Here is a 24,980-nt window from a genome sequence, read left to right as displayed (position 1 = left end):
AACCTTGTCCTCAGAATTAGCTCTGTAAGGTTAACTCTATCAGCATACAGGCCTGCCTTACTAAAGAGCAACATTGGGAGGAAGTAACACTAAACATGTACATGAAATACAAACACCACACTGCATAGCCTTTGCAAACCAGAGTAGGAAGACTGAAATGGGAATGGAATACTGGTGTCCAATGTTTATGAACAGATTCTCTATTAATACTGTTTTTAAAGGTCTGAAGGGAGAGAAAAAGTAACACACACACACACACACACACACAAACCCCCAAGAATTAGAATTCAAGGCTAAAATACTGTTCTTTAGGTGCAAAGGGATAATGTGTTAGCTTTGTCAGTCACTGCAACCAAAATACCTGAGAGACCACGTTAAAGGGAGGTACTGTTTATTTTGGCTTCTTCTTTTGGAGGTTTCAGACCATGGCAGGAGGTGGGAACATGGTAGATCAGAACAGCGCTCACTGTGGTAGTCAGGAAGCAGACCAGAGACAAGGACACAGGAGAGGCAAGAGCAAGACACAGACCACTAGTGACCTGGTTCTTTCAACTGGGCTCACCTTTCACAGTCCCAACAGTCTACACAAATTTTGAATCCACTGATGGATTAGACCACTGTTTAGGTCAAAGTCCTTCAGTTCTAATCATCTGCCTCAGAGATACACCCAGTGGTGTACTTTACTACCCCAGTAGTGTTTCTATATCCAATCAAATGGACAAGCAAGATTAACCGTCACAGATGCCTTGCCAAAGAACTTCCTTGTATTATCTAAACATCTAGGCCAGAAACTCCAGTACATTTCTGTCTATTTCAACAGGGCTTTCCAGCTGGGGATGTGGGTCCAGTGGTAAAGCACTTGCCTGCCAATCACATGGTGCTGACTCAATCACTTCCTAGCACCACAAAAGGTTTTCAAATGTATCTTGGTACAGTTTGTATTATATGTAATAATGCAAATGTCAAGTTGATGGTGTAAGGTTTGCAAAAGGAAGAAGTTACAAATAAGCCCTTCTTGAGATGGATGGTTTGGTTTTATTGTCTTAGAAACACTGGTGTTTTTTGTGTATGTAGGGTAATAATTGTTTTGCCATTCTGTAAAATACGTTTATTTATACTCTTGCTTCTGTTTAGCAAATAAAAAACTTAATTTTGCCCACAAAATTGCTGTTCAAACATCTTATTATTTGTCATTTAAAAGAAATAGCCTGATTAATACCATAAATAACAACAGTGCTTCAAACTAGGAGCCACAAAGGATCAGAAATTGAAAAAATTATACTCTAGTTCTTAATTTCACAGTGGCATTTCACCCTCCATATATTAAACTTTCATCAGAATAAACTTCCCCCATTGCCCTTTCCACATAACTCCTACACTTCTATTATTCAAAATTGGGCTGTTTCTTATACAGTCTATGATAGAGGATGACATTTCATTTTTTAAAACTTTCTGACCTACCAGAGTCTGAAATTTTGTAAAATTCAATAAAAATTATTAGAAAAATGAAATAAAAGATACAAGTATCACAATCCCTTTTTTATTATGAGATTTAAGATATCAAAAATTACCTTGTGTCAAACTGGTAGGTTGTTCTTTAAAAAAAAAAATCAGCTTGCACTTGCTAAGAACCATGTTCAGAACAGCCCAAGCAGTGGGCTACATCTTGAATAGCACAGGTCTAGCTAACTGGCAGGTAAAAGAAGTGTCTTGCAAAGGAATCTACCTGAAGGTGGACAGACTTGGGATGCAAATGTTTTGTTAGGGAATATGGATTGCCCAGGCCAGACCTTGATTTTTGGATTATCTCAGCTTATAGCTTAAAGTCTATACAATTACTGCCATCTGCAAATAAAAACTGGGTCACGTCATCCCTAAAATACCTTCCTATTTCATGCATTATATTGTTGGGAACAAGTTCCAGAACATCATTAAGTAATAATATCAATAAATAATAATACATAAAAATAATGGGAATTCTAGACTTTTACAGGTGTGTCTAATGTTTATTAGGTTGTAGCAATTTATGTTTACAGCGCCCAGCATATAAAACACCATCTCCTGTACTTTTTTTTGTAACTGTTTCTAATTTTATGCTTATTTTGTACTCTAGGTACCTTCTGTACAGCTTTACCATAAATCTTTCTATACTTTCTTCCTTTACTAAACTGGTAGTTCTTTAAGGGAAGACAGTAGCACAATTACTCTTATTTGTATAGAAAAGTGGCATGTTTGGTTGACTTTCTCATTACCAACCACTAGGGACACCAATCCCATAGTGAAAGCAGCCCTGGAGCACAGAACCACCATGTGAACAGTATTGAAGACTGTACTATGCTAGCACTGAAGACTGTGTACTATGCTAGCACTGAAGACTGTACTATGCTAGCACTGAAGACTGTGTACTATGCTAGCACTGAAGACTGTACTATGCTAGCACTGAAGACTGTGTACTATGCTAGCACTGGTGATCACACAGAAGGTGCTCGATGCGTATATACTGAATTAACAGGAGACAAACTGCCAAAGAATCTAGGAGGAAAGTAACCGCTGGAATGATCTAAGGACTGCATTCCTGAGCCTAAAATATATTCTAGAACTGTGAAGTTAGGCCCAAAATGAGGTTTATGTTCTGACATTATACAAAAAGAGTAAAACAATCTCCAAACAAATTCCTACAAGAAACATTCAAGACTCATTATGTGGTTGAAAGTGGATAAAGTCAATTAAGTCTATAAAACACCTTGGTAGAAGGCTGAAATGAAAAAGATCTGTACAGTGCTCAAACTATTTTTAAAAATACTATTTTATTTATACCCATGTATGAAAAAATGGCTAAAACTATCACATTTATATACATACTGAAAACAGGATTCAGTACCAAGTCATATTTAAATTCTATAAAGAACAATCATTAAAACACTGATTGGTTATAGGGAGCAGAGTAGGAAGAAAAGAGTAAGCTATAATTTTCCTTTTCATTAAAGAGAAGCACCCTCTGAAAAAACTCATTAGTGACACATATCTACACTGCAAAGTAAATATATATAAAGTTAGTGATTGTACTGATTTTATTACTTTTACTAAGCCATTTTATCTTCTCATACTCAGTGCAAATAAAACACAACAGAAGAAAAATATGTCCTTGTTATTATTCACAATAAGAGGGTCTGCTGTGCCCTTGCAGTCTGGGAGTCCTGAATGATAGAGAGCACTCGCTGGCTCATGTGGACCAATGCACCATTTTGATTCTGATCCACTGAACAGGATCCCATCCGTATGTGGCGACTGCACTAACTCCACAGGAGCTGTGACAGACTGAACCAGTTCAGATTATCCCCATTATCCCCAGATCTTGCTAAAGAAAAGACTTTACAAAGTAAATGTAATACCTGATCTGTCTATAAATTACACCTACAGGCTGATTCTTTAGTATAAGGTGGAAAAAGGGGTTCTTTCTTACATACATACAAAGTATTACTGTTGTCTAAAGATTGCTAGATTGACTTGTGTTTTTATAACAAGATAAGGTATACATCAAAACCATCGTAAGATTAAGAAACTTCCACAACTTTGATCAATTCTTCAAACAATGGAGCAAGTTCCTTTTCTAGGCTGACAATTAGCCCTAAAACAAAGAGATTTAAAATATGTATTAGAAACATTTCCCTGAAAGTCATTTTAGGCTCTTGTCCAAAATTTAATTACTAGTTTGTTCCCAACATCAAAAATGAGATACTATAATTCTGAGTAAAGCAGGCAAAATTATGAAGCTTATTTTCATAATCTATTATTAAAGGAGATGGATGACTGCCTAGCAAGTCAGTATTGCCAAATTAAAAAAAAGTAAATTGACAAACTATAAGCCTCTGTTTTAGTAGAAACAGAAGGATTTACACGTATATAATAATTTGTTAAGGGGTTTGAAAGCAAAATCATCTCACTTTCAAAATATGCATTAGTTCAGGGTACATACGATTTTTATAAACATACTTTTCAAAGCAAATTTTAACCCTGTATCAAGAAGTGAATCAGTTTTTCTCAATATTGAGCAAATAAAATCAGAAAATTATAATTTTGACAAATCTAAAACAAAAATGGGTCATTCAAATGAACAAGAAAATATTGAATGGTAGAGTATAAAACATATTTACATATATAAAAGGAAGATTAATAATGAATCTATGACAAACAATAGAAATTAGTGTATCTACCTTCTTCTAAGTTGACCAGAGTGAAAGTTATATTCCTTAGTGTTCTTTGTTCCAAATAATAAAGATCTTCCTCTGTTTTACAGTATTGAAAAACATTTAGACTGTCAAGGGAGGGTTCTATAGACTACAATGTACTTCTGAATATTCCCATAGTACATAACAGCTAGTGATTTAATACATGATGATCAGGGTGAGCTTCATCCCAATGTCAGTACAATTTGTATACAATTTGCCCATGTCATCAAATATAAACCAATTTTTTGAAACTTAGGTATGAAAAGTGGTCTTCAGTGACCTACTTAGCTTAAAGACACAAAGTAGAAGGAATTTGTCATAGCTCTCAACTCAATGTGAAAGTGACAGATCTCTAAAGAAAAAATCCTACTTTGTCTAAGAGGAAGCAAATGTACTACCACAATACAATTGAATACTGTCATCTTTTACACACAAATCCCCAAGAAGGGGGAGAGAATGAGATTTTACTATCACCAGAAAACTGGAAGTGGTGCTGTGGCTCAAAGTAGTAGCGACAGAGCCTAGACGCTGAGCCTAGATGCTGAGCTCAAACACCACAACTAGGATCACTCAAAATAACATTGTATTTCCCTTGTTCCTATTTCAAAAAGATGTCCATACATTGTCTCATCAACTGGAAATAGGCCCATGAGATGGAGAAAGCAAGTATTACTCCATTTTCTAGCTATATAACCAGGAAGATGGAGAAAAGCCACACATTCAAACTTTCTCACAGCATATCTATTATTATACCAGATAATAGGGTAATGTAAAGAATTAACAGCTGTACTTAAAGTTATTAAAACATACCTGTGTTGGCATTGCTACTGGCTATGAAACTCACCACAAGAGGTAAACGATTGAACTGAACTACCTAAAAAGAAAGTAAGATGTAATTAACATGTTATATTGTGAAAAGGTAATATTACCTACTTGAAATTTTTTTAGTCTTTCAGAAACTTTTAAATAGCCATCATTATTAGTCTAAAATAATGGTATTACACCACGAAATATGAAGACGTTGAAGGCAAGCACTTTCCTAAAACAGAAATACTGAAAGTGGAATCATGTCTGCTTTTTCTTTTAAGCTCTAAAGCCATGTGTCAGTTTATATAGTAAAGGTCAACGATAGTCCGTCCAAATGTGTTGAATAGAAAATTCTAGATATGATTCCTAAGTTTTAAATCACACGGCACTCAGTATGAGAAACACTGTGCTGTGAGTTCTCCTTTGGTATATTTATACCGCATATGCTGTTAAGACACATTAGCCACTTGGCAGCCACCTTGGTTATCAGAATAACTGTCACAGCATTGCAGGGCTGTGTTCAAGTCACCCTTATTAATAATGGCATGCAAGTACAGGAAGAGTATCCAGCACATATATTTATATCCAGCACATATACAGCCACAAAGCTCCTTTAAGTGACAATTCTCAATAAGAAAATAAAAATCCTATGCCAAGGATGCTAAAATCTGTTATTGGTAAATTTCTTATTGTAACCCAGTTTCAAAATCAAACTTTACCATAAGTTTGTAAGTGTAGGAAAAAAACAGTACGTTAGATTTGATACCATCTGAGTTGTAGGCATCCATTGGGGTCTAGAACAAATCCCCCATGAATAAAGGGGAGCTAGGACAGCTTTATCTTCCATGTGTCATTATGAATTAAGTATCTAAACAACTTCAACCTAATTCTTATGGTAAAGTCAGTTTGGTTTCTTATTACATGTTAAAAATATCTAACTTAAAAAAGAAATTGTCACTATATATTATCAGTGGTACACTCCAAAAAATGTCACTTTAAAGAAAAGGGATCACAAGCCTCGCATCAGAGGCTCACGCCTGTAATCCTAGCTACTCAGAAGGCTGAGATCTGAGGATCACGGTTCAAAGCCAGCCCGGACTGGAAAGTCTGAGACAGACTCTTATCTCCAAGCTCAAGTGGTAGAGTGCTAGCCTTGAGCTGAAGAGCTGAGGGCCAGCACCCAGGCCCAGAGTTCAAGCCCACAAAAAGAAAAGAAAAAAGAAAAAGGATGCCATTCTTCTAAGAACACGTGGCTAGAGATCAAGAGATAATCTAATAATTCACTTCTTCCTCACAAATAAAAACCTCGTTTGTTATAGATGCATTCCAAACAAAATAAACAATAATTTTAAGTAGTCTGTCATCTGACTCTCAAAAAAATGTTTTATCTGCCACAATAAGAGTGTGGCCTTTGAGAATCTATTGTCTGAAATCTCATCAGCAGGTAACGGCACCATCTGCTGGAGTGAATGGAGTGCTAACTAACCCTTCTTAGGATATTATGTACTTTACTTTGAAGTCTCTTAAGTACTTTTCCATAGAAACAAAGAAAATCACCCATTTTAGCATAATCAATTTCAAGGCTAAAATTTTAAACTTTCATCCTTTCGAAAGTTAAAATTTAGAATTGTAACAAAAGCTTTTTTGCATTAAGGATATAAAAATAGTAACTGAAATAAGCAAATCATCTAATAATTATGAACTTACCTGGTAGGTGTTATAGTAACAGATGATGCTTTTATTCTTTGAAAGTCCAAGTTTGCTCCCTTGGTCTGTTGCAAGGGCAAAAGTAGAGAGGAAACCAGGTCGCAAAGCATGTTCGGGAGCATTATCATTAGCCACTGGAAGAGTAAATGATTTAAATAAAAATTATACTGAGAAGATGATAGAGACAAGTTTAAGGACATCTTTATTAAAAATAAGCACAACATTCGGTTTCACAATATTGAAGTCACGATATCCAACTCATTGGATCTCATCAATTTAAATCGGAAGTTTAGTAATTAGGAGCATGAATATAGCTCAGTGATAGAATACTTGCTTATTATGTGCAACAGCTTTAGTTTCTATCTCTGGCATGACAAACCAAATGAAATTATTTAATCTATGATAATATAATAATTGTTACAATATCTCAATATAACTAAGACTATCTATGCTGATCATACCAGAAGGTGGAAATAATGAATATACTGAGTCTACATTTATCCTGTAATATCATGTATACTTAACAATAATAAAAGCTGAAAATCAGGCAAAAACTTATTGGATTCTGGTCAACTAAGTAATTCTGATTATATATAAAAGGTTTTAGACACTGAAATACCACCTCACTCTAGCCAGGGTAGCTATCATCAAGCATACAACAAATGTTGGCAAGGATATGGGAAAAAGGAACACGAATAAATTGTTGGTAGGAATATAAACTAGTGTAATCACTATGGAAATCAGTATACAGGTTCCTCAAAAATCTAAAATGAGAACTATCTTATGATACTAAAATACCACTCTTCAGTCATTTGTTCAAAGGAACATAAGTCAGGATATAACAGAGGAACCTACATGTTCATGGTCATTGCAGCACTATTCACAATAGCCAAGCTAGGAAACAGCACAGACGCCCTACAACTGAGAAATAAAGAAATTTTGTATATGTACGTGTATGCATACACAATGAAGTACTATATATCCCTAAACAATAATGAAGTTATGTCATTTTCAGGAAAATGGATGGATCTGTAATCTATCATATTAAGTGAAGCCAGGTTCAAGAAGACAAAAGTCACATGGTTTCCCTTATATGTGATACCAGACCTAAAATATAAACATATACCTAGCACTTACAGGAAATGTATGTGTATGTGCTTATTATCAAAATGCAGTATAAACGTGTGAAGAGAGAACATGGAAACAGTAAGATGGACTTGGGAAGAGAGAGGGGTTAGGAAGAATGATGGAGGGGGTGACTAAAATCAAGATGTATGCAAAGATGGACATGTTAAAATGAAAGTCCCTTATATAACTATATAAACATTATATTATATACTTACATAAACATTTAAAAAATTGATTTAAGAAAGTGAAACAGTATATGATGAACCAAATAAGAGAGCCATCCTAAAACTACTTGCAATATTAACTTTAAAATATACACATTTATATACAAACAACACACACACAGGTAATGGTACACGGATATAACATGTATCTCTCTACCTATCTGCTCATTTTCATCACCTAGATATAGGTTTATATTATACCGTATTAAACCTAGATGGTTTATATTATACCATAAATATGTTCAATAGAAACCTGGGCCTGTGGGGCTGGGAAGGTGGCTCAGTGGTAGAGCACTTGCCTTGCATGCATGAGGCCCTGGGTTCGATTCCTCAGCACCACATAAGCAAAAAGAAAAAAGCCAGAAGTGGTGCTCTGGCTCAAGTGGTAGAGCGCTAGCCTTGAGCTGAAGAGCTGAGGGACAGCGCCCAGGCCCAGAGTTCAGGCCCCACGACTGGACCCCCCCCCCCCCAAAAAAAAAGAAAAAAAAGAAACCTGGGCCTGTAATAAATCTAATGAATCTGAAATTCTAGAAGCAAACAATTCCTTCAAAACCATGAATATCTTTGTTAAATAAGGATGATATTCTTGCCTTTTGCACTACCTAGATGTAAATGCACACTTTTTTAGCTCAAAGCAAACAAGATCTTTGCATTTAGGTACTCGGCTTTACCTTTGATAACAGGTACTCCATCTCTATCCGACACAACAATAGCATGGAGTCCTTCAACACTACAAAGACAAAAAGTTAAATATAATAAAATAGTTCATTTTCTTAAAGAATGTTCCTCAGAATTATAATGGTAATTCTTATGCACATTTCTGTAAAACTATCAGATAACAATTATTTATAATTATGCTTTTGTAACTCAAATGAAACAAATGTATATTGCAGATTGACACTACTTTTTTCAGAGGTATACAGTTTACTGATGAAGATCTAAAAACATCATTATTTTGCACTAAAATTGTTAATCCCATGATTGCCAAAAACAGACATTGTTAATCCCATGATTGCCAAAAACAGACAAAGTTACTGACAGTGGTTATAGTGACAGAAAACCAGAGAAAAAGTGTGTGTGTGTGTATGTGTGTGTGTGTGTGTGTGTGTGTAGAGAGAACCTTTTTCCTTTTTTCTCATTCTTTCCAATACTGAGTGCCTAGTATTTACAGCACTTGATACTTCATGATGCTCTGATAAGCAAAAACCATCACTGACTTCACAAAATTTACCATCTAAGCTGAATGCCTATCAACGGAATGATTGCATGATAACAAAGGTAAGGCTACAGCTGTGGGAAAGTGCCATTATGAGATCCATGGGAACATGAGAGGCTACAAAAGAGGGGATTGAGGCAGGCAGCTGGGTCAGAGAAGGCTTCCCCAGAAGGTGCTATCTCAGCAGAGATCTTATGGCAGCCAGTAATAGAAGAAGAGTGGGAAGATCATTCTAGGCTATCGCAACATGTTGGGCAGCAAGAAGGAAAGCCCTCGGCTGCACTTACACAACAAGCATTAGGTTGAAATGGTCAAAGCTGTGAAGTTAGAAAGACCTAATGTTTAGGCTCAGCTGCATAATGCTTGTAAAGCATATGCTGGTAAAAGTTATGTCAAAGCTGTGAAGTTAGAAAGACCTAATGTCTAGGCTCAGCTGCATAATGCTTGTAAAGCATAGGCTGGTAACAGTAGTGGTTTCAATTGTGGATACTGACAATGACATAATTTATCACTGCACTTTAAGCACTAAACCATCAATGTAGTTAAACACAACAGTTTAAGTAGTTGGAAAATTAGTGGTTAAGAAATATACACTTCAGGGGCTGGGAAGGTGGCTCAGTGGTAGAGCGCTTGCCTTGCATGCTCGAGGCCCTGGGTTTGATTCCTCAGCACCACATAAGCAAAAAGAAAAAAAGCCAGAAGTGGCGCTGTGGCTCAAGTGGTAGAGTGCTAGCCTTGAGCTGAAGAGCTGAGGGACAGCGCCCAGGCCCAGAGTTCAGGCCCCACGACCGGACCCAAAAAAAAAAAAGAAATATACACTTCAGAATTCAATGTGTTAACAACCACAATGAGGAAATATTTCCCCAAATTTAGTACTTACACAAAGCCTTTTTAATTATCTGTAAAGCACAACTCAGAGATTTTTATTTATTTGTTTTTTTGTTGGTCACTGGGCTTGAACTCTGGACCTGGGCACTGCTCCTGAGTTTTTCAGCTCAAGGCTAATACTCTACCACTTTGAGCCATAGCACCACGTCTGCTTTTTCTGGTGGTTAAGTGGAGATCAAGAGTTTCACAGACTTTCCTGACTGGTCTGGCTTTGAATCACAATCCTCAGATCTCAGACTCCAAAGTAACTAGGCACCCAGCTCTCAGAGCTGTTTAATGCTCCTACTATATCCTGGATTTACACCTTCCTGTGTCTGCCTTAATGTTTTAACTTAAAGCAGTATCTGCACAATTCATATTTACATGTTAGTTTGCTGAAATTAAATTTAAAAAAAAAATCCTAATCACCAGGTATTAGTGGCTCATGCCAGTACTCCCAGCTACTCAAGTGGCTGAGAGCTGAGGATCAAGATTCAGTTCCAGCCCAGGCAAGAAAGTCTCTGAGACAATCTCAAATTAACCACCAGAAAGCTAGAAGCAGAGGTGTGGCTCAAGTAGAAGAGGACCAGCCTTAAGCAAAAAAGCTCAGAGACAGTGCCCAAGCTCCAAGTTCAAGCCCTAGGAGACACACACACACACACGCATGCACGCACGCACGCGCAAGCTAACAAATAAACTATAATGGACTCAGTCAATATGAAAAAAGAAAAGTTCCTTTTCTGCCATTACATTTTTCCAAATATCTTCTCTTTTTCTTCTTGTGGTGGTAGGGATCAAAACCTTACATGTGCTTGGCAAGTGGTCTACCACTAAGCAGGTAGCTAAACTTTACAATACTCTTAAATTGAATCTATCTCTTGGATTAGCACAACCTACATGATTTCCCCCTTTCATTTAAAAGATAAAACATCATGAAGAAACAAGAATTTATTTTCAACTATTTTTATTAAACATTAGAGCTACTCAAATAGGCAGGACAAGAACATAGGGAAAACAAGTTTTATTGACATAAATGAGAAAAATGGTTGTGATGAAATTGTCCCAGAGAAAGTGACACTGACATAAAGAATGTACATTAAGCGAAATCTAGGAGCTATTTCACAACATCAATACACAGAATTAGTATCAGCTTTCATTCCTCTATGTTAACTCCAAGTTTAAATGTTTTGAAAAGTTTCAAAGATCTGAAGACAAATGTTATTTTCCCCCACTGATTACTAAAATTCCTTTGCAGTTTCAACTTTTAAGGTCATTTCTATGGTTCTAAATCAGTTATGACTATCTTACTCCTGATTTTTAGAATTAGTTTGTCTATAATTTGACAATTTTAGGAAGAGACTATAAATAAGCATGACATTAACATGAAATCAATAATAACTATTCACATACTTCAAGTTTTCCTATTCAAAACAGAAGAAACATATGTAATAATAAAACTATAAAATAGTATCATTAATTTCCAGTGATCTGTAATCAGTGTAAAGACACAGCTAATAGGTAAAGCACAAAAAAATAAGTCAAGCAAAAATCCAAACAAGGGATGTTCCCCGCTGTAATCCCAGCTACCTGGGAGAGACAGAATGGGGGTCCAAGGCTAGCCTGGGCCAAAGTATAAGACATTGTCTAAAAAATAGCTAAAGTAATAAATGCTAGGGGTATCAAGGGGCAGTCTAGAAAGACACATCTGAGAGACTTGTATCCCTAGATAACTAGCAAAAAAAAGAAGCAGAAGTGATGAAAGTGGTAGAGAGGGTCATGAGTGGAAAAGCGAGCAAAAAAGTTGAGTGTGAGAAAAAAAAGTGAATCAAGAGCTCTCCAGGACTTGAAATTAAGCCATAGTACTGGAAGGGGAAAACAAACAGGGTGTCTCTTAAATTGTAGAATTCTTGCCTAACAAGCATGAGGCTCTGTATTCAAATCTCATTACTGCAAAGGAAGAAGTTTTTCTTTCCTTACTATAAAAATAAACTAATGTCCACAACCTTGTATATAGTTTCACATGTGGAAAATAAGAAAAAAGGATCTCATCAATATCATTCTGCTTTATTATCTCAACATTTATTCAATTGAATTCTGAACCATTTCATCTTGGAATGTGAAAATGCATGCTTTAAGCATTTTTTTTGTTGTTTTGATTTGTTGGTCATGGGACCTTAACTCTGGGCTGGGGGCTGCTCCTCAGGATTTCAGCTCAAGGCTAACACTCTACCACTTGAGCCACAGTGCCACTTCCAGCTTTTTCTGATTCTGTAGTGCTGAGGAATCGAACCCAGGGCCTTGAGCATGCAAGGGAAGCACTCTATCACTGAGCCACCCTCCCAGCTCCGATGCTTCAAGTTTTACATCTCTCTTTCATGTCCTTAACTCTCAGAAATTGAATTGTTTGAAAGTTGTGAGTGAAGACAAAAGTGGCACTTGTCATAAACTAAATGTGAATTTAATTCAAAGGACAAGTCCTCTAGTAAAATTTGTAGAAGGGAAGTGTTTGTTAACCACAACACAAGAGCCTTTCTAAAATCGTACATAAATAGACTATGGTAGACAAAAGGAAGTCTTGTGGATATTCAAGTGTGAGTAGCCATCTGAAACTAGTGTTCCTGATTATATTGACTCTGCAATTAAGACATGTTCTTAATAATTTTCCTCCTTATGGGCTGGGAAGGTGGCTCAGTGGTAGAGCACTTGCCTTGCATGCTCAAGGCCCTGGGTTCGATTCCTCAGCAACACATAAGAAAAAAGCTGGAAGTGGCGCTGTGGCTCAAGTGGTAGAGTGCTAGCCTTGAGCTGAAGAGCTGAGGGACAGTGCCCAGGCCCAGAGTTCAGGTCCCACCACCGGACCCCCCCACTCCCCCAAAAAAATCTCAATTCTAGTCTCAAGCATGCATTAGCTGTTTAACCTCAGGCAAATCACATACCTTCCTTAGGCCTATAATATTTATCTACAAATTTGAAGACCATCACTTATCATATCCACGGTTATGTTACTTAAAAAATGCTAATTTCACATAGTATACACAAATGAGTCTAAAGAGGAATAACAAAATACCTCATAAAAGTAGCATGTTATAAAACTGTTAATTATTCTAAATAATTATAACAATATAAATTTTTATATACTGAATAAGCTTCTTACCTTGGTAACTTCTTATACAGGAACCGCTTTAGGTCCTGCAAGAGAGTATTAAAAATCTTTTTTTAATATGCCTCTCTCTGCTTTCTTAATCCTATCCCATTTTTTAGGGATGTTAAGTCACCACTCACAACTTTTCTTACTGTATTTTATCTTTCTCTGTTTTGGATGTTTACTGGTATGAATTGGAGCAAGTTAACTAACATTTTCTTCTAAGTCTCAGATTCAATATCAGTTCAATAGAGATAATCATAGAATCTACAGCATGACACTGCTGGTAAAATTTATTGAGATGTATTATTAGCTTACCTGGAAATAGGAAACACAAATTCATATTAGCTGTAAAAATTAGATTGTACTTTTCATAATGCTTTACAGTCTGTGGCTAATGTAATCACTTAAGAATATATTAAGCTTTTTCCATGTCCATAAACAGACATTTCGCCATTTTTTTAAAAGAGATAAAAGACTCTCTATGTATCCTTCATTGGCCCTGAACTACTATGTAAGCGAGGGTGACCTTATACTCTTAAGTCCTAAACCTCCCAAACACAAGCCTGAATCACTTTTTTTCAGTACTAAGTTTTGAAGTCAGGGCCTTGCACTTGCCAGGCAACTGCTCTACCACTTGAGCAACATCCCCACCCTCTACCATTATTTCTAATGGTACTAAGTTGATTAACTTTTCTAAGATACAGTTTCTTCACATGACTAAAGATCAAATGACAATGTCAACTATTTAACATGGAAGGAAAGAACCAAAACCTCTTAAATGGGCATTTCACTGGCAATCCAGGTATCAAATTTTTTTTTTTTTCCCAGCACTATATTTTTATTATCTGCAAGTAGTTATACAAAGGAATTGTCATGTTCCGGTATCAATTATGACCCCCTACTTCAAAGAATCAGAGTCTGATAGCCAATTGATAATTTCTTGTACCGCCTCTATCTTCTGCTCTCATCTTAAACACCTACATACACAAACCACTCATGCTGTTAGAAGAGGCATCTGGGTTAGGAATCATTTCAGATTGCTACCACGAACCTAATGAAGACAAATATGACCACTTGCTGAAAAAAGAAAATGATTCAGGGCATATGACCTACTGAACCACATAACGGTCAGGAAACTATTGTTTCAAATTTCCAGTGCCAAATACAGTTGTTTCTCTTCTATCCCAACCAGATTAGGAGACTGGAAGAAGAACACACTCTTGGCAACCTCAGGCACCTTCTTGGACTTCCACACCCACTGCAGACAGCAACTCCGGACCATGACAACCCACTCAGGCTTGGGTATCCCACAAAAGACCCCCGAGGAAATAACTAATGCGGGGTGGGGTGGGGGGATGGGGAGCGGGACAAGGAGTAAAAGAGAAACAGGTCTACCTCTTCCAACCCGCCTGCCCTCCCCGGCCTCTAGGGTGGGGGGTGACAACTCACATCCGCCATGACGAACCCCTTTCCCTCGCAGGATCAATCTTGCAAGCCTGGAAGAGAAACTCCCGGTGACTCTCCCCTCTCCCGCCCCCAGCCCGGTCGGCTCGGGTAGCCCAGGTCGGAGTCGGGCCGCGCGGGTTGGGTAGCCCAGGTCGGGGGGCCGGGCGTGCGGGTCGGGGGTCCGGGCCGTGGGTCGGGTAGCCCAGGTCGGGGGTCCGGGCGCGCGGGTCGGGGGTCCGGGCGCGCGGGTCGGGGGGCCGGGGCGCCGGTCGCGGGTCCGGGGCACGGGGCGGGGGGTCCGAGGCGCGCGGGTCGGGGGGCCGGGCCCAGGTCGGGGCCGGGGCGCGCGGGTCGGGGGGCCGGGGCCGGGGCGCGCGGGTCGGGGGGCCGGGGCGCGGGTCGGGGGACCGGGGCGCGGGGGTCGGGGGGGCCGGTTCGCGGGGGTCGGGGCGCGGGTCGGGGGGCCGGGGCGCGGGGATCGGGGGGGCCGGGGCGCGGGTCGGGGGGCCGGGGCGCGGGTCGGGGAGCCGGGGCGCGGGGGGTCGGGGGGCCGGTTCGCGGGGGTCGGGGCGCGGGTCGGGGGGCCGGTTCGCGGGGGGTCGGGGGGCTGGGCCGCGCGGGTCGGGGGCCCGGGAGGGGGTCAGGGGGTCGGGCCGCGGGGGCTGGTTCGCGGGGGTCGGGGCGCGCGGGTCGGGGCGCGGGGGTCAGGGGGCCGGGGCGCGGGTCGGGGGACGGGGCGCGGGTCGGGGGGCCGGTTCGCGGGGGTCGGGGCGCGGGTCCGGGGTCGGGGCGCGGGTCAGGGGGCCGGTTCACGGGGGTCGGGGCGCGGGTCGGGGGGCCGGGAGGGGGTCAGGGGGCCGGGCCGCGGGTCGGGGGTTCGAGGGGGCGGGTCGGGGGCCGGGGCGCGGGTCGGGGGTTCGGGGGGGCGGGTCGGGGGGCCGGGAGGGGGTCGGGGGGCCGGGAGGGGGTCAGGGGGGTCGGGCCGCGGGTCGGGGGTTCGGGGCGCGGGTCGGGGGGCGGGTCGGGGGTCGGGGCGCGGGGGTCAGGGGGCCGGGGCGCGGGTCGGGGGCCGGGGCGCGGGTCGGGGGGGCCGGTTCGCGGGGGTCGGGGCGCGGGTCCGGGGTCGGGGCGCGGGTCAGGGGGCCGGTTCACGGGGGTCGGGGCGCGGGTCGGGGGGCCGGGAGGGGGTCGGGGGGGCCGGGAGGGGGTCAGGGGGTCGGGCCGCGGGTCGGGGGTTCGGGGCGCGGGTCGGGGGGCGGGTCGGGGGTCGGGGCGCGGGTCGGGCCGCGGGTCGGGGGTTCGGGGCGCGGGTCGGGGGGCGGGTCGGGGGTCGGGCCGCGGGTCGGGGGCCGGGCCGCGGGTCGGGGGTTCGGGGCGCGGGTCGGGGGTCGGGCCGCGGGTCGGGGGTCGGGGCGCGGGTCGGGGCGCGGGTCGGGGGTCGGGCCGCGGGTCGGGGGTTCGGGGCGCGGGTCGGGGGTCGGGCCGCGGGTCGGGGGTCGGGCCGCGGGTCGGGGGTCGGGCCGCGGGTCGGGGGTCGGGCCGCGGGTCGGGGGTCGGGCCGCGGGTCGGGGGTCGGGCCGCGGGTCGGGGGTCGGGCCGCGGGTCGGGGGTTCGGGGCGCGGGTCGGGGCCCGGGCCAGGGAGCGGGAGGAACCGGCGTTCCTCAGCCCGGCGGTGGCCGGCCGGGCCCGCTCACTCCACCGCGGCAGCCCAGCCGCCGCCCCCAGCGGTCCAGGCCTAAAGCGGGGCGGTGCGGCGGCCTCCGCTCGTCCAACTCCCACCCCCGGGCCTGGCCACCAGGCGAGGGGGCGCCGCTTACCTGGGGGTCTAGCCACGGGAATATCGCCACCGTACTGGAAGTCAAGGCGAATCCCCGGCAGGCTGCTGTCACATGACTTGTGACCCCCTCGGTCGGCGCCCCCGGAAGCATTTGTTACGCTTTCACGGCCAAGCGACTAGAACTTCCGGAGAAACCCCGCGAAGGAACTGCGAGCGCGCGCGACGGCTCGGAACGCCCCGCCCCTTCCGGGCGGAGGCGGGCTGCTGTTTGCGCCTGCGCGCCGCAGTCTGGAGGAAGCGCGCGGGGTTGCTCTCCTCTGGATTTCGCCCGAGTCGCCGCTACGGTTGGTGCTGCAGGGCATCATGGTTGGCACGAAGAAGATGCACGCGTGTCACTTGTTTTCCTGAGCCTTTATCTTAACATCTTTTTGTGTGTATCGGTCCCGGGTCTTGAACTCAGGGCCTGGGCACTGTCCCTGAGCTTTTTGTGCTCAAGGCTAGCGCTCTACCACTTGAACCACAGCCCCACGTCGGCCTTGTGTCTGCATGTGTGTATGTGTGTGTGCATGTGTGTGTGTATGTGTGTGTGTGCATGTGTGTGTATGTGTGTGTGGGGAAACTTAATGGGAGATGAGTGCCTCACGGACTTTTCTGCCCGGGCTGGCTTCGAACCCTGATCGTCTTACCTCAGTCTCCTGAGTAGTTAGGATTACAGGCGTGAGCCACCTGTGTCTGGCCTAAAACCTTTCCTTGCTGTTGAAACTTGGAGGTTTAATATTGAAAAACTGAAGAGCATGCACCAGATTGCTTGTAACCAGAAGCCCCAGGTTCCTAGGTGTTCCAGTCTCTTGACTTGCCCACGGGTGTCCCTGTTCCTGCTCTTTCCTCAAAGCGTTCTCTAGATTGTGGGCAGATTCCCTGGCTCTTGACTGCGGCTGAACCTCCTAAAGACTGCCGCCTTTGTGTTTTGTTTGGTGCCTTGGTTATTAGGCTTACAAAACTAGTAGGATTAGAAAACTTAAGTCAAAGGGAGGAGTCTCCAATCGCCTGGAGTGTGGATCTGTGAAGGACTCAATTCTGTGGAGCCTGCACAGTGCACCACAAGATATTTAACCACATCCCTGGCCTCCCCACTCCCTAGATTTCGGTGGCAAACTCCATGTGGCACCAGAGATCACCTGGGATGGCAAAGTCACACACCAATGGAGGATGCCTTAGTCTCTCCTAGAGAAATGAAAGTTTATGACTTTAGTTGACTTTCTCATTTCCATGAAATTTTTTGTTATGACCACCAGCCTAGCAAACTCTGCCTGAAATATTTTAAGGTGTTCATTTTACTCCGACTTACCTGCTCTTTGAGGTTTCATCTTGAAGCTCATTTTCTCAGAGAAACCTTCCTCGACTCTTGCAGACTTACTTAGGTCTGCCTGGATCCATGATCTCATACTCTTATCACATTTATCAAGATTGTAACTATTATTTTCTTTGCTATGTAAACTCCATAGGTTGCAAAAAATCTTATTTAGTTATTTAATTCCTAGCACCTAGTTCATTACCTAGGATATATATAAGGCATCCGTAGTTTTTTTTTGAGTAGTTGAATAAAAAGAGTATAAAGTGGGGATGTGGACAGAAAGGAACCTTATTTCATTGTTGGTGGGAATGTAAACTTGTTCAACCACTTTGGAAAGCAGTATGGAGGTTCCTCAAAAGACTTCACATAGAACTCCCCTATGACCCAGCAATCCCACTTTTGGGCATTTACCCTAATGTTTACAAAAAAGACCACACTAAAGCTACCAGCACAACTATGTTTATTGCAGCATTATTTACCATAGCTAAGATATGGAACCAACCCAGATGCCCCTCAGTAGATGAATGGATCAAGAAAATGTGGTATATATACACAATGGAATTCTATGCCTCCATCAGAAAGAATGACATTTCCCCATTTGTTAGGAAATGGAAAGGCTTGGAAAAAATTATATTAAGTGAAGTAAGCCAGGCCCAAAGAAACATAGGTCCCATGGTTTCCCTTATTTGCAATATCTAGTATAGGTATGAGTCAAGCAGAAAAGGTCAGATAATGTGATGTTAGGAAAACAAACCCTTAAATATGTATTTTAATCTTTTTGTTTCTAACGCATTTATAAGATTATTTCTTTGTTGCTTTGTATGTCCCTCCCCCACAGTGTAACCCCCCCCCTCCCCCGCTTTCACTATATTTGATGTCAGTATAACATGTGGAGGAGATGGGGACAAACAAGTCGTTTAAGGATTCAGGTGGACCTGTTGCAACAATGAGAAGTACAAAATGTCATGTCAAAACCAGCTTTACAATGTCGGTGTGGGGGGGGGAGGGGGGAGGCTGGGAAGGGATGTGAAGGGTAAACAAAGGAGGAGGCTGCAATGCTTGGTAAGAAATGTATGCATTATCCTGACCATGTAATTGTAACCCCTCTGTACAGTATGTTCTCAAATAAAATAAAATAAAATTTAAAAAAAAAAATAAAGAGTATAAAGTATAAAATATGATAGACAAATCTTATGATGAGAACAAAGCTGTTTTATTAATATATCGAGATAATCTACAGACTGAAAGACAAAAATTCATAAATCATTCATTAGAACATTCATTAAAAATCAAATGCATTTCCATTAAGAGTTCACAGAAAATTTTATTTTATGTAAGTCTGCTATAACCTTAAATATTTTATAAATCAGACACTTTATTTTTAAACCTAATTATATAATCTTTAATGCACTATAGACAAAGTAATATCTCTTTCATCAGTTTAACTTTTACAAGGCTTCCATTAAAGTCCCATCACACCTTGAAAATTACCTGTAGCTTTTTAAAACATAAATATTCAACTTTAAATGGAGAGTTTACACAATCTAAACTAAAAGCAAAGCAAAAAAGCACTTAACATAAATACAAAACATCAATTATGTTTCTTCTTATAGTCAGCCAACTTAAAAAGTTCATTTCAAAAGTAATGACTAAAAATTTCTCAGTGTTGCTGAAAAATCTCACTATTCTAGTGGTATCTTTAGATGGCAAAGCCGAGTATCAGTATATAGAAAGTGCAGTCTTGTGCTGAAGTGACTGACTTGCTCTATCCATGCCAGGTGTCATCTGCTATGTAAATTACCAGACAGTTTAGCAACCAGTCACCCCCAATTTTAACAGCTTATTAAACATTTCAAGAAACACATATCCTTACATATTTCCAGATTGCTAGATTGAAAATGATACAATTATATGTCAAGATGGGCCTTCTAGTCGGAATATCTGCATTAAAGCATGAAAAAAAAAGCAACAAAGAATTCACACCAATAAAATTCTTTAAACCGATTTCAAATTCAGAAAAATACCCACAGCTAATAACTAATGGAAGCCCTGCTCTGTGCAAATACAGTAGTATATATTAAACAATCACACATCTGAGGTATTAGCTGGAAAAAATATATATACACTTATACATGGACACATCACAGAATATTCACAAATCTATTGGCCCCTACACCAGCAGATAAAAGGAATCACATAACAGGAAAAAGTTACACAAGGGGAAATTTACAAAAGAAATATGGTCACATAATCCTTAATATAAGGAGTATGTTTTAAATTAATGTTTTGAGGAAAGATGTTTCCATTTATATGGAAGAATCTATTTAATAATAATGAAACCAAAAAAATCTACTTTAGGACCGTATCACCTGCCAGTCTGTTAAAGGAGTGTGCAAGAATTCCTTGAGAGCCTCACTCTCCCACTTTGTTTAGCATAGTTCTGGGCACTGAACCCACCACCTCACGTGTGCTAGGCTGTACCACCAGAGCTATGCCTTCAGCCCTGTTTTTTGTTATTTTTGTACAGAGTCTTGCTATTTATCAGGCTGGAGTCAAACTCACATCTGCCTGAGCCTCCCAGGTGCTGAGATTATAAATGTCTTACTACCATGCCCAGATTCTGTCTACTTTTTAGTTGTTTGTGAAAGTTTGGAGGTACTTGTCAAGACTTCTTTTGTTTTTTACCAGTCTTTAGGAATTTTGTGAACTTTAGATAGTACAATGTGGCCACTGGAGGTTTTAGCCATTTTTTGAAGACTAAAATTCATATTTATCGTTTATTTTCATTAGTTCTGCTCAGATAATCCTGTTCGTTGCTTCAGGCAGTAGGAAGAGGGACAGTAATACAGGTCGCACTGAACCCAAGCTCCGGGAGATGCTAAATAAATGTACACATTTTCCTCTTTTAACCATTGGTCCTATGTGATAATACTTGTTTAACGAACAAGATGGCTCATTTGGTTCTCAGGTCTTCACTGCTTTAAAAAGGCAGTCAATTTAAAAAAAAAATGAAATAGGAATACAGTAAGTAACATTAGCACGTCACATGTTAAAAAGCTGCATTTTAAAATATTGAGCATATAAGGGAAATCACATCTTTTTTTTCTCTTTATTTTATAGATTAGTGGAAAAAGTTGAACAGGAAGAAAAAATTAAGCATGAAAGTGCAATTAAAGTTAAAGGCTGGCATTCCACATTCCTGTTCTTGTGAACACCTGAGTTGACACAGAAGCAGAGTAACTGAATACCCTGGCAGACATATACCTAAGGACAGCACTTTCTGCTACCAAAGCTTTGCAAATCACACACAGAAGTATGCAATGGTTTGACTCACTTAGGCACTCAAATGCAACCAGTTCCCAAAAGATGGTTTTCCACTTAGATCAGTAATAAATGAATAACTTGAAATTGCTCATTACCGAAGATTCAATTATTTTATTTGATCAAATTTGAAAATGTGCAAATGATTGACTACTGACTACTAGTCTATCTGGGAACAAAGAAATCAAAAGATGAGGAGAAAAGGTACTATTGCTTTTCCCCCTTATAGAAATAATAATAGTGTTGTGCGATGTGTAGTATATTTATTGTACATTGTGGTATGTGTTGTGTGTATTGTTGTGTATGTGCATGGGGATAAAAATATAATGCATTAATGAACAGAACTGCTGCCAAACTTACAAAATACAAGTTAGAGAACTAGGTTAATAAGCTAAGTCAAGGGCTTTGAGCCGTGATTAAACAAATGAAACTTCAAAGCTCACGTAGCTGAAAATAACAGCAAAACGCTGAGATTGTTTTTTAACTTGTTAAAGAGGAGCAAACATGAGAATCATACATCTCAGGATATCTGAAGTCTTCTTTTGTAATTTTAACCTAACATTCAGATCCTTATTGGGCCATTACACCATGACATAGGTGACATTAAGGACTCAGTCTTTACTTGCATACTTTATATGTGGCTTAAATTGTCAGGCACTCGGTCAATCACTTCTCACAATAGTCTGACATTTTTATCTTATCAAACACGTTTCTTAGAATAGATTATGAAATATAATGGGATGCAGCAATGAACCTGAAACATAATACTGTCCAAAAGCCAGGTATGCAATTATGATGTGTATTTATTTTCACTCAAGTTCACCTATGCCCTTAAAACTGGCATTTAAGGAGAAATAGTCAATAGGTTTAATTTTTGTTAGTATCCACAACAGTGCAAATTCCCCATTAAAACTGGAAAGGTGAATAATTTTTTTCATTCAAATCTTTCTGAAACATACCAACTTTCAAAATTAGTTAGAATGCTATAAACTTATTTTTAAATAAACAAAACTTATATAGGTTCAAGAAAAGCTGTCCAGGTTTTCTAGGACAGGAAGTTCAGTTTCAGCTGCTAACTTAAGCATTTCTATTCGCTTTCTTGGAAAAGGGGATAGAAGAGAACATTTTTAAGAGAATATCATTACTGTGGTTTTATTCAACAGATTCCATGAATCAACTAGACCTAGAAAAAAATCTTTAAACAAAAAAACAAAGCCACTATACCTAGCATATTTTCACTTGCAAAAAAAATTACCAAAAATAACATTTCTTCACTGTATGAAGCAAAAACATTAAAATACTACAACGGTTAAACAACAGAAATCAAATAGTTTCATATCCAATATATAGGCACCAAAAACTCTTGACTTCTTACTTTTTTTTCCTAATTTATTCTATGGATTTAATTATAAGGGGTTTATTCCTATAAGGTTAACTGAAATGCTCACTGGAGAACAGATTTTAGCTCAGAATTTTTAACGGATGCCTTACTATGTCACTGTTACTGCTCACTTGCATGTGGCCAAACCAATCATGCTCTGATCAGTAAGTGATTAAATATACTTACTTATTTAGGAGTCGGCAATGAAAGGCACAAAGCTGTATGCTTATATAATTTTTCTCATTACTTATTTGTAGAAGAATCCATTTGCTTTTGAATCCTGCATAAATGGCCACTAAGGAATGCAAATTTCCATGGGGGGAAAGTTAGTTCTTTCCTTCATAAATTCTAGCAACCTTCCAAGGCATGGTAAGGAAACATTTGGGGCTAAGATTTAGTTAATGGAATTGCAAATGGCATAACTATAATTCTCTGTTGATAACTCTTAGTTATCTTCATATTTTCTTGAAAATCTATAAGTATAGCATGTTGTTTTTATTATGGCTTAACAATTCATGAAACTAAGGAGCAAACTCATACTCAGCTCATTTATCTCAATACATATTCTGGAATATAATGGTAATATTTAAAATATCATTTTTTCTAAGGAGATAATGCTATAAGATTTTACTTAAAACAGTTTGGGGATTTTTGTTTTTTCTGTTTGAAAAAGTTTCACTGTTTTAAATTCCATATATTCAATACCTAACAGGGAAAATGTAATTGGTCATACAGCATGTATTCCATCAACTTTAATAAATGTCTCATGAAGCCAAATACTAAAATAATTTAAATAAAAAGGCAATTCCTGTATTGTACACAAAACAATCATTTCATAAATATTTACATGATGTAGGAAATAATGGGGAAATCACTAAAACTGGTGCTACAGGTGTGAGAATCCTTTCAAGACATTTTTAGTTAGGAATCATAGAAGCTTTTAAGATGAAAAATAATTGCAGATGCATACTGAAATATTAATAATTTTAGTCTTCAGTTCTTATGACTTAAATAAGCCAGTAGGTCATAAACAGTCCAAGATTTCAGGAACCAACTACTCAGTGTAGTTTTTAATATCAAATCTTTTTCTTCAGCTCTCATGATGAAACTAAATTTACAGAAACCATAAATAGTATACTAAAAGGTATAAACATGAATTCCAGTTCATCCTCCTTTATAGAGACTGGTGAGCCGTTCCAGTTCCTTACAGTTGTCCATGCTCAGGGCATCTGCCTTTCTTCGGAGTCGGTCATCACGGTATACTTTTGCGGCATACTGCATGTCTGTTTCTGTTACCAAACAAAAATATTTTTGCTAATTAGTAATTCATATAACCCAGCTGCTTAAATTTTAAAAAATGCTTCATGGAAGATTTTCAATGTCTAATAAGTGGCTAAATGAAAAAAGAAAAAGCCAAGTACCAATATTAAAACCCATTATTAGTAGCAAACTGTTCTTTAAATGAAAACCTTACCTAAAGTCTAGTATGTCACACAACAAAAAAGAAATAAGGATTTAGAATCCTGCCTAGTCTTGAACACAATGGGTTAAAAAGCACGGCTCTGAAGCCTCATCCTGAAAACATGTCATTCAAGGCAGGTAGTGGTTGGTTTTGCTTAATCTTTTGTTAAGTATCACATAATTCCCAAAGTTAGGCATAAAGTTTAAAATCTTGCTCTGATTTTATATATAAAAAATATACACAGTGGTACTGAAGGAACAGGAAAATGCTTGTATAACCACAATAATGACATTCATTGAACAAGCAAGTGTTTCTGTGCTCCAGTGTGAGGACGGACAGTTACTAATGACAAATACAAGAACCACAAATGAAACAGCCTTGGTTCCTTCCTCTCAGCCATTTCACTGCTTACTTGCTTGTCAAAAGTAATTTTGAAATTTACTTCAAAAAAAAAAGTAGGGGTACTTAGAGACAATATAATCAAAAAGGGGTGTGTGTGTGGGGGGGAGAATCAACTGCTTTATAGAAGACAGTGGCCAAAATAGAGACCACCTGGTCTACATATATCAGTGAGACCACATTTAATATATACTCAGGTAAAAAATGTAATATTCTTGAACCAGGCATTGGTGGCTCACGCCTGTAATCCTAGCTACTCAGGAGGCTGAGATCTGAGGATCACGGTTCAAAGCCAGCACGGGCATGAGGGTCCATGAGACTCTTATCTCCAATAAACCACTAGAAAACTGGAAGTGGCGCTGTAGCTCAAGTGGTAGAGCACTTGTCTTGAGCTGAAGAGCCCAGGAACAGCACTCAAGCCCAGAGTTCAAGCCCCTCGACCAACAGTAAATAAATAAACAGTAAATAAAATGTAATATTCTATTTGTAACAATTAAACCAGCTGAGTTAGGACTA

General features: G+C 40.4%; 2 protein-coding genes across 6 annotated transcripts in view; both read right to left on the bottom strand.

Annotated features, from left to right (window-relative positions):
• Positions 1-1,699: 1,699 nt before the first annotated feature.
• Positions 1,700-16,679, bottom strand: Lamtor3 (late endosomal/lysosomal adaptor, MAPK and MTOR activator 3). 2 transcript variants are annotated; one of them, XM_042701793.1, is made up of 8 exons: positions 16,588-16,679; positions 14,773-14,819; positions 13,333-13,367; positions 8,767-8,825; positions 6,744-6,877; positions 5,040-5,103; positions 4,215-4,286; positions 1,700-3,628 (listed from the first exon to the last, which is right to left on the bottom strand). In XM_042701793.1, exons 2-8 carry the CDS (start codon positions 14,779-14,781, stop codon positions 3,555-3,557), a joined length of 447 nt encoding a protein of 148 aa, XP_042557727.1. In that variant the 5' UTR covers positions 14,782-14,819; positions 16,588-16,679; the 3' UTR covers positions 1,700-3,554. The 2 variants fall into 2 exon arrangements, with proteins under 2 accessions (XP_042557727.1, XP_042557729.1); XM_042701795.1 differs by lacking the exon at positions 4,215-4,286.
• Positions 7,129-24,980, bottom strand: part of Dnajb14 (DnaJ heat shock protein family (Hsp40) member B14) — a 52,218-nt gene continuing 34,366 nt past the window's right edge. For 2 of the 4 annotated variants that reach the window (XM_042701788.1, XM_042701790.1), the window contains one exon: positions 19,097-23,892. In XM_042701788.1, the coding sequence (XP_042557722.1) occupies positions 23,768-23,892 (125 nt within the window). In that variant the 3' untranslated portion in view covers positions 19,097-23,767. Of the gene's footprint in view, positions 7,141-19,096; positions 23,893-24,980 lie in introns of those variants that run through there. The other 2 variants (XR_006151091.1, XM_042701789.1) reach the window with 2 other exon arrangements.

This window comes from Dipodomys spectabilis, unplaced genomic scaffold (assembly GCF_019054845.1).
Source record: "Dipodomys spectabilis isolate Male_0828 unplaced genomic scaffold, ASM1905484v1 ptg000297l, whole genome shotgun sequence".
NCBI lineage: Eukaryota > Metazoa > Chordata > Mammalia > Rodentia > Heteromyidae > Dipodomys > Dipodomys spectabilis.
This window is presented reverse-complemented; position numbering and strand designations above follow the sequence as displayed.